At 43.2% G+C, this 14,200-nt stretch overlaps 1 protein-coding gene across 6 annotated transcripts in view; it reads left to right on the top strand.

Annotated features, from left to right (window-relative positions):
- The window catches only part of SRGAP2 (SLIT-ROBO Rho GTPase activating protein 2), a 274,722-nt gene that overhangs the window by 184,532 nt on the left and 75,990 nt on the right, over positions 1–14,200 (top strand). For all 6 annotated transcript variants that reach the window (XM_066261521.1, XM_066261520.1, XM_066261522.1 and 3 more), the window contains exon 5: positions 10,536–10,598. In XM_066261521.1, coding sequence (XP_066117618.1) covers positions 10,536–10,598 — 63 coding nt within the window. The remainder of the gene's footprint in view (positions 1–10,535; positions 10,599–14,200) is intronic.

Genomic DNA, 14,200 nt, shown 5'->3' with positions numbered 1-14,200 from the left:
AGAGGATATAGAAAAGTTTAAAGCAAAATGATGGGAAAAAAGAGACCTTTGATAAAATCAGACCAAGTAGATTTTAATGCAAAAAGTATTAGAGATAAAGAGGGACATTTAATAATAATTAAAGATTCAGGTTACCAGGAAGAAGTATATGCTTAATAACAAAACTACAAAGCATATAAATAAGAAATGGGCACAGTTAAAGGAGAAATAGGCAATCTTCAACCCCACTGGGAGACTTGATACACCTGTTTTAGTGAATAATTAAAAAAGTTGACAAAACAAGAAAATCAGTTTGCCTAAATAACAACTAACATATTTGGGCACTGCCTAACAACTGCAGCCAAATACACATTGTTTTCAAGTGTACCTGAAACATTTATAAACCATAGAGTAAAGAGGAAAAATTGAAACTCTTGGGTGAGAAATCAGAGCTGGAGATTGGAAATTGCCAGTTCCAAACTCTGAACATTTTCTTTCTCACAAGTCAGTGATTACTAGCAAGAGGGAAGGTGCCTCATCCAAGGATATAGATTTTTTTTTAACTATAGGTGGACCATGACTGATGGGAGTGACTGTGCATGTGGACATAGTGTGGACAAGGACACAAGGCTGCAGATCACCACTGTAGCTCTCCCAACTTAGATCTGCACCCCAGCCCCAAAGAAATGCATTCTAATTCTCTGCCAGAAAAGATCTCTACCCAGTCTCCCAGAATTGGCTTTCTGCTCCTCTTGGGTCCAGTTCTGGCACCTGGAGTGTCAACAAGTTGCTCTCTCCATCACTGAATCTTCTCAAGCCTCTTTTTCTCCTTTGACAGTGGGATTAGATTCTAAGGCAGCTCAGAAAGTACTAAAACTACACAGACCCCTCTATGAGTTGACGTGGCTGCTGGGTTCCTCTTTCTTAAACTACTTAATCAGCAATTTTCCCAGTGCCCTTGGCATTTCCGGTACCAGTGCTGCTGACTGTTTAACTTTGTCCCAGGGCACCCTCCTCTCTGTTTTTATGCTGCCAGCTTTCAGATGAGCTCTTTTAACTCCTGTCCTTCCAATCTTCTCCCAGCCATTTGGGAACCACACGGGCATTCTTCTCATCCCCCAGCTCCTGGAATTTCTTATTGTAGGAAGGCATATGCTTGCAACAACCTTATCATCTGGCTCTATTTTTATTTCTTCGTGCCCAGTTTCCAAGCCATTGATTGTTTTTCCTCCAGAGTTCATTTTACAACTGCTGAGAGATTTGTACTCTCATGTTGCCTCTTTACCTTTGTGTCTTTTGTCTCCTGTGTCCCAGTCTACCCAAGGGCGCCATGGTCACCTAGACACCATTCCTATGTCTATAAAAATGGGAGGTGTGGTGATCACCCATCTTCAGTATAGCCTCAAGAAATGCTTTGACACTATAGAGATCAGGACCTGAAGACTTTATTACAGTCCCTTTGAAATCATTATTCAGAAGAGTTAAAGATATAAATTTGCCAAGAAAAGGATCACAGTGGTGATTTAAGAAATAAAGCTTCAGTCCTGGCCGGTTGCTCAGTGGATTGAGTGTTGCCTGGCATATGGCCATCCCATGATCGATTCCTGGTCAGGGCATACAGGAGAAGTAGCCATCTGCTTCTCCCCCCTCCCTTTCCTCCTTTTCTTTTTCTTTCCCTCGTGCAGCTAGTGGCTCCATTGGTTTCAGCATGGCCCTGAGTGCTGAGGATGGTTCAGTTGGTCCAAGCAAATTGGCCTCAGGTGCTAAAAATAGCTCAGTACTTGAGCATTGGCCCTACACAGGGTTGCTGGGTGGATCCCAGTCAGGGCGCAAGTGGGAGTCTGCCTCACTATCTCCCTCCTCTCACCTAAAAACAAAAAAACTTTAGACTTGATTGTCTCTTTCCTTTTAAGGGATGTTGTTTTCAACTTGTTTTCTTAGTGTTAGAAATGTGCATTCCAAGAGATTGAAACAAACATGGAGGAACATTCAGACTGTTTATAGTATTGTGTTTCAGACTGTTCCATCTGAGGTCTTAGGAGAGCAGAGGGCCATCATACTCTTCCTGTCCCCCACCCCTGCCCCAGCCCAGGGGGACTGAGTCTTGTTCAAATAATGTGTTTTCCTGACAAAAGGCTCTGGTCATCCAACCATAGTTAGAATCCATGGAAGGTAGGAGCTTAATCCACAGGATTCACTGTCATATCAATGAATGGATTTTCTCCCATGGCCACTAGCACTACGGTGGTTTATCAATTCTGACTACTTATACATTCTGGAACTTTTGGAAAAGCCTTAAGAAAATGGATTTTCAGAAATAAGTGTCCTAGAGGAGAAAGTTCCTAGATTTCATTAAACCAGAACTTGGTAATGGGCAGTCCTTGTCTTCACTGACCTAGGCTGTAGGGATCTCTTACATTGGGTATTTAAAATACAAACTCAGTTGAACCAAGTCCCATTTGTGCCGCCTGGAAGGATCATTTCTGTTTAATCTACTTAGAGAGATAGAAAGTAATTCTATCCTCCTTAGTTTCTTCTGTACCTCCTCCCACCTACCAAATTTCCTCTTTTCTGCTAAACACCTACTGGATTTTTTGTTTGGTTAGTTCTCCCCCTCCCCCTTAGGAAAACTGCATATTTCTTACAAGGATGATTGCTACTTTGGTTTAAGTGAAGCTGGGGAAGAGAATAGATTATGCAGCAGCAGGCATAAGGAAAAATAGAATTTTATTTCCTGAAGGTTGATAGAACTCCTCCATTGGAGGGATTAGCTTCTGGTTACCTACCCAATTCCACATATCATGATCATGAACACGTTCTGAGGGCGCAGAAGGAGGCAGCACAGTGTGGTGGAATGAGCGCTCAATGGGTGTCGAAAGGGCTAGATTCTAACATTAGTAATAACTAAGATTTATTAAACATACTGGGTGCTAGATTCTGTTTTAAGCACTTTGTATGGATTATCTCATTATTATTCTATTTTACAGATTTAGAAGCTGAGGCATAGAGTGGTTAAAAATTTACCCAAAGTCATATGATTGAGGAATGGAAGCAGGATTCAAATCCTGTTCCAGAGCCTGCATGTTTCACCCTTTTCTAACATTGCATGTGGTCCCAGATAGTGCACTGAATAGCTGTTTGCCTCTGGAAGAGTCTTTTCAGCATTTAAGGCTCATCTGTGAATTGTAACTTGAGGGAGTTCATGGGATAATGTCCAGTGGAGTTTCCTCTTTTAATAATGTATATAAAGAAAACACAGGTATATTCTTCTTTATTTATTTTTTTTACAGGGACAGAGGGAGAGTCAGATAGAGGGATAGATAGGGACAGACAGGAACGGAGAGAGATGAGAAGCATCAATCATCAGTTTTTTGTTGCGACACTGTAGTTGTTCATTGATTGCTTTCTCATATGTGCCATGACCACAGGCCTTCAGCAGACTGAGTAACCCTCTGCTCAAGCCAGCGACCTTTGGGTCCATGCTAGTGAGCTTTTTGCTCAAGCCAGATGAGCCCGCGCTCAAGCTGGCAACCCCGGGGTCTCGAACCTGGGTCCTTCCGCATCCCAGTCCAACACTCTATCCACTGCGCCACCGCCTGGTCAGGCATTATATTCTTCTTGTTACATGAAACCTTAGTGTTTAAGTCTAAACTAAAATTTGATCTAATTGATTCAACAACTGATTACTTTATGGCTACTGTGAACACAGCAGTGGGCTGGGCACCATGGAAGACAGAGAAATGCTTTAAACATTATAATTTCTTTCATTAGTTTTAGATGATTTCATATTTTAGTAGCTTTGGGATTTTTTAAAAAGAAATTATTTATTGATTTTTTTAGAGAGAGACAGACAAGAACATCTATCTGTTTCTGTACCATGCCCTGACCAGGGATCAAACCTACAACCTTGTGCATCAGGACGATGCTCCAACCAACCAAGCTATCCAGCCAGGGTGGATTTTGGTTTTTGTGGGTTTTTTTCTCCTCCTCCTCCTCCTCCTCCTCCTCCTCCTCCTCCTCCTCCTCTTCCTCCTCCTCCTCCTCCTCCTCCTCTGGGTGGATTTTGGTTTTTTGGGGGGTTTTCTCCTCCTCTTCCTCCTCCTCCTCCTCCCTTCTTTCTTCTTTCTTCTTTCTTCTTCTTTTCCTAGTGAGAGGAAGGGAGATAGAGAGACTCCCACATTTGCCCCCAGTCTGGGCTGATGCTCAGCCTATCTGGGACCATGTTCACAACTGAGTCATTTTTAGCACCTGAGGGGGAGGCTCCACAGAGCCGTCCTCAGCGCCCAGGGCCGATGCACTCGAACCAATCAAGCCATGGCTGCAGGAGGAAAATATATAAAAAGAGAACTGGGGGAGGGGTGGGAAAGACAGATAGTCCCCTCTCCTGTGTGCCCTGACTGGGACATCCACATACTAGGCCTATGCTTGACCACTGAGCCAACTGGCCAGGGCCCAGGGCAAATTTTTGTGTGGTGGTTTTGGGTTTTTTTTTGTTTGTTTTGAGACTAGGTTTTTTGGATAATTAAATAGGAATCTAATTGTGAAACCAGTTGTGCTTCAGAAAGCGAATTCTGACACAGGTATTGGGTTTCAGACTGCATCAGGTTTCTGACATTTTCTTTTAAAATATGATGTCACAGTATACCCATTCACTTCTGAGTAAGAGCTACAAGTAAGATGATTTTTTTTTTTTGTGGTGCTGAGAAGCTCAAGACATTCTTAAAAATAGAATGTGACTGCTTTTATACTGAAGCAATATCATCATAACCTGAAATATTTATTAATAACTTAAACAAATTAAAAAAAAGATTTGCTATGTAATAGCTAGATTTTTTTTTTTTTTTTTTTTTTGTATTTTTCTGAAGCTGGAAATGGGGAGAAACAGTCAGACAGACTCCTGCATGCACCCGACCGGGATCCACCCGGCACACCCACCAGGGGCGACGCTCTGCCCACCAGGGAGCGATGCTCTGCCCCTCTGGGGCGTCGCTCTGCCGTGACCAGAGCCACTCTAGCGCCTGGGGCAGAAGCCAAGGAGCCATCCCCAGTGCCTGGGCCACCTTTGCTCCAATGGAGCCTCGGCTGCAGGAGGGGAAGAGAGAGACAGAGAGGAAGGAGGGGAGGAGGTGGAGAAGCAAATGGGCGCTTCTCCTATGTGCCCTGGCCGGGAATCGAACCTGGGTCCCCCGCACGCCAGGCCGACGCTCTACCGCTGAGCCAACCGGCCAGGGCCTGTAACAGCTAGATTTTTTAAAATCAAATTTTGTTGTTGGCAAGCTAGATTCAACATCTAGCTTGTTCTGGAGTCAAGTTAAAATGTGGAAACCTCTTGGGTGAGATAGAAAAATAATTATTTTTGAACTAGAAAACTAACTTTAGAAGTTCCATTCCTAGTAATGACGAGATTAGGAGAGTTGTGTTTTGATAGGCTCAGACATCAGATAAATGTCCATCTTTCTCAGTAGATTGTAAACTTTTAAACTGTTTTGTGTACTGCTATATTCCCAGTCAAATCACAACTGCCTGACACATAATAGATGTTCTATAAATATTTGCCAACAAACTCTTTATTGCTCACTTTTTAAAATCATCATTTCCCTTGCCAAGATCTAGTAATTGAACCTGCTTCAAACATTCGTCAGCCACCTTGAGAGGGCATGTTATTTAGCATCTGTCTTGGTTGGTGGGCCCCAGTTCTTAACCCACTATTTTCTTTATTCCACAATTATTGTGTACCTAGTCTTTTTAAACATGTGTATAATGACTCATTAATGAATTGTAAAGTGAACTTGGTAAGTTATGACTAACAAAAAAATAGAAAAGAATAGGAAATAACAAACCACTGCACCTAACAAGCACTATTATAAACACTTACTCTACTGGATTGCAGTTTTAGAAATGTATTTTTTTGAAAACTTGCTATACCCTATTATCAGCAAGTAAAAACACTTAAGGTATCCCTCTTGTGGCAGCTCCCAGCCTACCCCTATATAAAAAAACAAAAAACTTTGAAAAAAGAACTATGCAATTCAGTGTATTTATATTTTATACTTCTTTTGGGTCCCTAGAGTATAAGGTCATAATGGAACACAGCTTTCCTAGAGTCACCACGTGGTATCTTTGTCAGCTAGTGAAGGTGGCACAGAGATGTTCCTCTCTATCTACACAGGTAGTGTGGCCAAGGGGATATCTGGAAGTCCTTCCCAGGCTCTGACCTTCAGGATCACTACCCTCTACACCCTGCAGCCTCACACTGCACCACTTATTTTGATAGGCTGGATTAGGCTGGGGAGAGGCCAGACACAGTGCCCACCATCACCTAGCACTGGCCCTGGTGCCAAGCAGCCGCTCCTTTGAGCCCTGTCCTCCCCACCAAAAGCATTTCAGGCAGATCTCCAGCTCATGAAACTTGGCCTCTTTGAAGTGGTGAGTGAGTGTCCCTGAAGTCATGTCACTCTACATCTGGTGGTGCTTCTGCTGCCAGAGGTTCATGTAGGTTTGTGTTCCTTTCCCCTGAAATCTAGAAATGTAAATTCGGTTTCAAACTGGTGTTGTTGTTTTTTAACAGTTGGTCTCAGAAGTATCTTTGGGTTGGGGATGAGGGGGTGGGTGCTAGCACTGATGGAGGAAGATCTATGCCCTTGAAAATTCATTTTTGGAAGACTGCTGACCTAGGCTGATTGACAGAGAACTAAACGACCTACTGTTTTACCTGCTGACTGACTCAGCCTTGGGACTGGGCTGAAATTAGCTTTCACCACATGGCAGACGTGCCTTCCTCTTTTTTTTTTTCTTTCATACTAACAGGGAGTAATACTTTGCCTTTCAAATAATACAGCTTTTATAGTATCTCCCTAATAAGGTCTGGTTTTAAAACCTTTTCATAATCAGTGTTCTTTGGGAAATGCTAATAGACAAACCTATTCAAGCTCAGGAAATACATTGATTCAAAGATGAGTGTCTAGTGTCTTGACAGCCCAGATCAGGCAGCCTCATGTTTCCTTATATTTCTGCTGCTACGTTCTTTTGGTGAGTGAGAAGGCTTTGGAACGTTAGCCTTGCGGAAATGAGGCTGTGCGTTTCAGTTCTGTTGTCCTTTGCTGTTATCTGGTGGAAAAGGAGGATTCCCTACCCATTCTGTAAGCGCACAGCTGGCAGGAGCTGTTGCAATCTCACTGCCTTCCGATCAGCCCCGCCCCGGCAGCCAGAGTAGGGGCCCATGAAGCACACTCTGGCCAAATGGCTGTGGTGAGTTTCAGAATAAAAGATCCCTGCTTAAGCACACTATTGCACTTCCTATCCCAGCTTTGTTAATTGTGTCACATCTAATTTCTAAGTTTAGGTATCCTTTTTTTTTTCCAATTGAAGTTTACTATGCAAACATTTAAGAGAAAAACTTCACTCAAAGTAATTTTTTCCCTCGACTTCTAATTGGTTTCCTGCAATGTTTAGATGACTCATTCTCTTCCAAGAAATTTTAAAGAAAAGAGATGCGGGATATGTGATAGCACACAAAGACTGCTCTGTAAATTCTCTCTTTCTTCCCTGCCTAGAAACTCCTTGCTCTTTTTATAGAGAACGGAAAGGCTCTACATGACAATCTGTATTGTCATGTACTCTATCTCATCAGGTTTTGTTGTTCCCAGGAATAAATCTCCTCTTGTCTTTGGGTGGGGTCCCCTTGTAGCTCCCTAGCTCTGACAACCCCTCTAAGAACAGCCAGCATGGAGACCCTTCCTGGGATGCTGGGGCCATGCTTGCCACCAAAGGCACAAACTTAAAGTTTCTGAAATACATAGATAACGGGTGGCCTTTTTAATCTGTGGAAGGAGTAGCACTGGATATATCCTGCCTCTCTCCTTGGATCAGAATTGCTCCGGATTGCTGGGGGCAGCTTTATTGGACACTTTAACTCGGCTAGCTACCAGTGTGTCCCCAGACCAGCCCAACCCTCAGCCAGAGGGGAGCCTAAAGTCAGGATCGCTTCAGCAGCCTGTTCAAATAAACAGGGATCTGTTGAGTCGGTTCTTTTCCAACTGGTAGTACATGAAAGGAAACATCTGCCTGGGCTTAATTGCTGTTTTATTAGTTATGTTTTTACTCTCCACCCCTTTCCCCTACTCTGGGGGCTAAGTTATTTAAGTCATGGGTAAGCAACAAGGTAGAAGATTGGGAACTTTCTCTTACAACCTCTGCCATTTAAACCTAAGGCAGTGGCAAGGGAGGGTGGAAGGTTGGCAGGGGGAATTAGTCCGGAGGTGGGAGGGCAGGGTGCTTGGAAGTGATACTCATGGTCACTTCCTGGCCTTGTTGCTGACTCTGGGCTGGTTGGTGAGTCATTTTGCCTCACTTCACCTCCTTGGAACTCTGCTGCTTCAATGGCTTTCAGCTGTCCTCACAATGAGAAGGGGAACCTGGTATGTGAGCTCCTAGATGAAAGACATTCCCTCTTGTGGCCTCTTCCAGTGGTTGAAGGCATTGGATGAGAGGCATTGGGAATAGTAAATTTAACTGGCAAGATAACCCCAAAGCCATCTATTTTATAATAGAGCATCTTTGTCCCTGAGGAGAACTTGCTCATTATCTCCTACTCTATGGAGTAAAGCCAACAAGCCATACCCTAAAGTGGGTGGGGTTTGAATCTAACACAGACTCAAGAAGCCAGACAAAAGATTATAAAGGATCATAGAATGGGAGAGGCTGGGAAAGACCTTAGGAATATTGAAGCCAAGACTTTCATTTTTATGGAAAGGAAAACACAGAGTAGAGAGGTTAACCAGGTTGTCCCAAGTTACCGCTCTGATTGTGGAGGAACTAGGAATAGGAGATTCTTGTGATTGCTAATTCAGGGCTCCTTCCACCCTTTTCCACATTACCACTAGGTATAAAAAATTTATTGTCAACTCATGACAAAGCCACACCTGTTATATTCCATAATTAATTCCATAATAAAAAATGGCAAAGTATAAGCAAAAAATGAAAATGACTGATAAACATTGTTTTAAAAGTTCAGGCTCACTAGAATCAAAGGACTGCAAATGACAGTAGAATAACATAACAAATTGTCAAGACAAAAACTGAAATGATATTCTGACATGTTTCTGGTGGTATTGTCAATTGCTACAGTTTCTTGTCAAGGGCAGTTTAGTGGTATAAGTGAGTAAATAGTCTTTGACTTAGCAATGTTACTTCTAGGAGAAAATAATGAAAGGAGTGTGCATAGGTTATATACAAATAATTTAATAATATAGCATGTTTTATCATAGAAATTTGTAAACAAACCAAATGTCCAAGAATAGGAGCTACATAAGTATAATCTTATAATGAATACGATTATAAAGAATAACAATATATGTAAGGAAATATTCACATCATATGTTTATGTGAATAAGTTACAATGTAAAATGTAATTCCAATCTCACAAAAATCATAGATGATTAGAAAAATATGTAACAAAGTCTAGAGTGATGATTTCTTAGTGGTAGAAATTAAGTTACTTTTTCCTTTTTTGAGGTTTTTTACAGTTTTATGTATAACTATAAACATGTATTCCTTTTGTAATCAGAAAAAAAGTGTTCTTAAAGTCATACGTCTTTTAAAAAAGCAAGATCTTAAATGATTATGTGTCTGACATGCAAGACCTCTTCCTTTATTTGCCTGGGAGCTGAGCTGTGCCGGGGGTGGTGTTAATACCTTTTGTTAGAAGAGCATTGTTGGTATCTATCTGATTTTTAGCAGAAAAGAACTAGAAGGAGCTGGTAGAAGATAAAACGAGGGCTCCTCTTCACAGTGACCCAGTGATGTCAGTCAGTTTTATCTTCTGCTCTCTTGGGCTTGGCATAAAACAGTATAGAAGGCGTGGCTCTTCCTTTCTGCTCCTCATTTTTCTCTCTTTCTACTCTTCTTTCTGTGTAGTTAGTTCTGGCTTGTGGCAGCAGAAAGCTGAGAGCCACCACTACTAAGGATTAACTAGTTGGCAGTTCCCATAACATATATTATCATAATCGAGTAACATTTTAGGTGATCTCACAACCAGTCTTTATGGAGGTACCACTGCCTGGGAATTTAGGATCTAACTTCTTCCTGCTTGATTACTGTTCCTGCTTCATTAGGTACTTAGAAGTCTTTGGATATTTATATACTTCCAGTCTCATCCTACTTTACATCGTTCCTCCACAAGTCTCGGGAATGCTTGACTGCTAGTCTCTGAGAAAACTTGTTCCACCTAACAACAGTTGCTAGGTAGAGTGTGGCTTTTCAGGCCTGTTCTTTGGAGGCCCGTTGAAAAATCAAAGGCTACCACCCATTTTCCCTCCACACAGTTGCCCTTGCTAGGCTATAGAAGGGGCACATTTCATTTTATTAAAACTCTTTGAGTAATCTGACCATAATTGGGTCTGATCGTGCCACTTTGCGCAGTTATCTGATTTGCTGGATTAAATAATGGGCCTTAATTGAGTCTGTGTTATTTGTAGAGCCAGTGCTGCCCTTGCCTTTGTTGCCTGCTCCGTCCTCCTTCTGTTTCCCAATTAACCTTCATTTCTCTTTTCTTGCAGAGTAAAGAAGTCGGCCAGCAGCTCCAAGATGATTTGATGAAGGTCCTGAATGAGCTCTACTCGGTAAATCAGATGGGTTGTCTGGCTCTTAAACAAGCAGAGGGAAGCAGCATTTGGCAGCTTGTGGCCATAGTCATGTCAGCAGTCAAACTGAGCTGAGGTTAAGGACAGTGCATGGTTCCCATTGGGGGTGCCTCCACCCATCTCTTTTTTCACACTCTTTATTTTCAATCCTGAATGAGCCAAAAACACTTTCTCCAAAAAAGATCCCTTCTCAGCTGTGTCAGCTAACTAGCTTCGTTTGGAGGGTAATTGTGAGAGACCAGCCGAGGCTTAGATCACCAGCACAACTGACCCCATTTGCAGCAAACCAGGGACCCCAAACCTAATGGCAAGGATCACGGCCTGCCTTGCACAATTAGTATGTGCATATTGAAAAGGAGTTACAGTTCAAGGTTTTGTATCAGTTCTTGGATTGATCTACCTGTGTGTGATTAGAGCAAGTGCTCTAGGGAAGCAGAGTCCTAAATGCCTGTAATATGAGGGACCAGTTCAGGCAGAGAGAGCTTTGCATTGACTCCCTGGGGTTTTATAAAGGCCAAACCTCAGTGAAGAGGCAGGCTTCAGGCTTGGAGGAAAAAATACAATCTGTTCTGAAATGACTGGTGCTTCAGACACGTGATGCCTGTGGCTGATGTGTGTTTCCTCATGCACTGGGAGGTGGTGGTGGTTGTTCTTCCCCCAGCCGTGTTTCATTAATTATAATTAAAACACACATGCACACCAAAGAAATTCCTGATGCCATACCGGGACTATGTCAGTTGTTCAGTTAAAGCCTTCCAGGGCTCCTCCTCTAGCTGAGCCGTGCCAGTCCTTTGTGTCATTCTCTAGGGTTGTCTCATCCTGTTTTGGAGGCAAAATTGACTTCCTGTGTTTACTTGCTTATTTGCTACCTTCCTTCCTTTCTCTCTGTCTCTCTCTCTTTCCTTCTCTCTTTCTTTCTAAATTCACAGAAAGACAGGCAGTGGTGACATGCATTGCAGGCATTTGGAATCAGAGAATTCCATGTTCTTGATCCAGAGGTCTAGGTGTGGTCATTTTGTCATGGCAACTGTTAAGCAAGTAAATAGGGTAGTCATCAGACTTGTCTCCAGTGACACTTAGTGTGTTTGGAATTTCTACTCTCTGCTCTGAAGCCAAGTAGATAGAGAGTACCCTTTGGTTTAGCTCCCAAGTTTTCATTTTTCTCAAGTGAAGTTAAGGCTTTTTTTTTTTTCTTTTTTTTTGTATTTTTTCTGAAGCTGGAAACGGGGAGGCAGTCAGACAGACTCCCGCATGCGCCCGACCGGGATCCACCCAGCATGCCTACCGGGGGGGGGGGGGGGGGGGCGAAGCTCTGCCCATCCGGGGCATTGCTATGTCGCGACCAGAGCCACTCTAGCGCCTGGGGCAGAGCCATAGAGCCATCCCCAGCGCCCGGGCCATCTTTTGCTCCAATGGAGCCTCAGCTGCGGGAGGGGAAGAGAGAGACAGAGAGGAAGGAGAGGGGGAGGGGTGGAGAAGCAGATGGGTGCTTCTCCTGTGTGCCCTGGCCGGGAATCGAACCCAGGACTTCCGCACACCAGGCCGACGCTCTACCACTGAGCCAACCGGCCAGGGCCTGGTGAAGTTAGGGCTTTTTACAAATAGAAGCATGGTGCTTGGCTTGTTTTCAGACTGGATGAGTTTCCTGAACCCCCTTGTCTTTTTAATGTTTTATTTCTGTTCTTTATCTTTAGAGCATCTTCTAGGCACCAAGAAGAGCTATTATTACTCCTTTCTCCGGCAAAGAATTCACTAAGATAGAAAATGACACATATAGTCCTTATATGAATTCTTCTATTTTCCTGTAAACATCTTGGGCTTCTGCTATTTGCTGTTTCTGGGGAGGAGTGGGTTGGATAACCAGCAAACCCCAAACTAACTGGAATCCAGTGTGCCACTTTGCACAGTGGGACCTGAGGCAGCAGAGGAAGAACTGTGTCTAGGAATCTGTTAACATTACTCAGAGTCCTAGATCTCCAAATGTGCTAAGATTAAAAAAATATTAAGTCAAAGGGTATAATTTGTATTAGATTGAGGAAGGCACTTGCTGCTCTCTTCGGGGAGGGGGGCGTGCTGGCACCTTGAACTGCAGTTTTCAGGCATTCTTAACATTGGCCAGTGTTTTACTGGTCATTGTTCAGCCACAGACAATGCAGAACATAAAATCTTCCCACCAGTGTGAAAACTGAGAATTGGCCAAGCATGATGGTAACCCCAGCCATTGGGCGAATTTACATATACTCTTATAATCTGTCCAAGGCCAAAATAAAATTTTATATTTTCCTATAGTAGGCAATAGGAGGAGAAAAGAGAGAGGATGCTGGAAAGTTCTAGAGAAGGTAATGATTCTCTGATACAATGATGCTCAAGCAGGGTGGTGACTTTTTCCCCCCAAGGGACATTTGACAGTGTTTCCAGACACTTTTGGTCATCACAACTGGGGTTGGTGGTGCTAGAGATTATCATGTAACTAAAATCCTATAATGTGCAGGATAGCCCCCAAAGCAAAGAATTATCTGGCCTAAAATGTGTTAATAGTACTAAGATTAAAAAACCCTGGTCTAGTAACTAGAGCCCCCTGAATTAGGCAGCCGACATTCTACCGAGTCTATCACGAGCTATATGAACTTGGGACGTGCTCTATGACCCGGTCTCCACATGCCAGACACTGGTATCTCCATATCATATCATGGAGGATGAGGGGATTGGGGGAGTCATACTTCCTGACGTATCAGGCTATAGTTAAGGGTCAAATGAGTTTACAGGTTCTATAGGCCAGTAAGAGGTTCAGAAAATGGAATCATGAGTTGTTTCTTCTTGAGGGTGAGATAAGCATAGGACTGATATGAATAAAGCACTATGGCATTAGAGTGACCAACTAACTATCCATGTTTGCCTAAGACTGGAGGACATGAGATTTTCTCACTGCTGGACCCTGGAAAGTCCAGAGTAAACCAGGCTCAGTGGTACCCTACATGGGACAGTGGTTTCAACAAGTAGGAACTTGGGGCCATTGTATGCTAGATTTGGAAAGCTCTGTGCTGTATATTCTCTCTCTTTCTGTCTCTCTCTGGAGTTAAGAAGGGAACAAAGGAGGGCTTCTTCCACAGAGCTTTTCCCTTATCTGTTCTTCAGGAAGGCATGGGAAGGTCTCTTGTTTCATGGACTCTGTAGGCAACTGAAGCTATTGTGGGCATGGGATAAAGGAAGTCAAGGTGAAAAGGAAGCTGTCATATCCAGTGCTTTTCTTACCTTGTACCTTTTCCTAATGACCGTAAGTACTTCTTTTTGGGAGACATTACCCAAAGGTTGATAATTTAAGTACCTTTGAACAAAGGCAGATTAAGGTCAGTTGAGGCCCCAGGCGCAGAAGAAAATATTGGGCACCTTGTCATTAGAAAGAAGTGTCAGGTTGGGGTTTTATGGGGGCCCTTCAGAAGTTGGGGCCCAGGGCATGCACCCGGTGTGCCTGCTGTTAAATCTGCCTCTGCCTTTGAACCTTGATGATCCAAGGGGCAGGGCTCAGGTATTCCCAAACAAAGATGCCTTTGGTGAAGAGTCACAAGCTTCATAGTGGCCAG

The sequence above is a fragment of the Saccopteryx bilineata genome, chromosome 2 (genome assembly GCF_036850765.1).
Source record: "Saccopteryx bilineata isolate mSacBil1 chromosome 2, mSacBil1_pri_phased_curated, whole genome shotgun sequence".
Taxonomy (NCBI): Eukaryota; Metazoa; Chordata; class Mammalia; order Chiroptera; family Emballonuridae; genus Saccopteryx; species Saccopteryx bilineata.
This window is presented reverse-complemented; position numbering and strand designations above follow the sequence as displayed.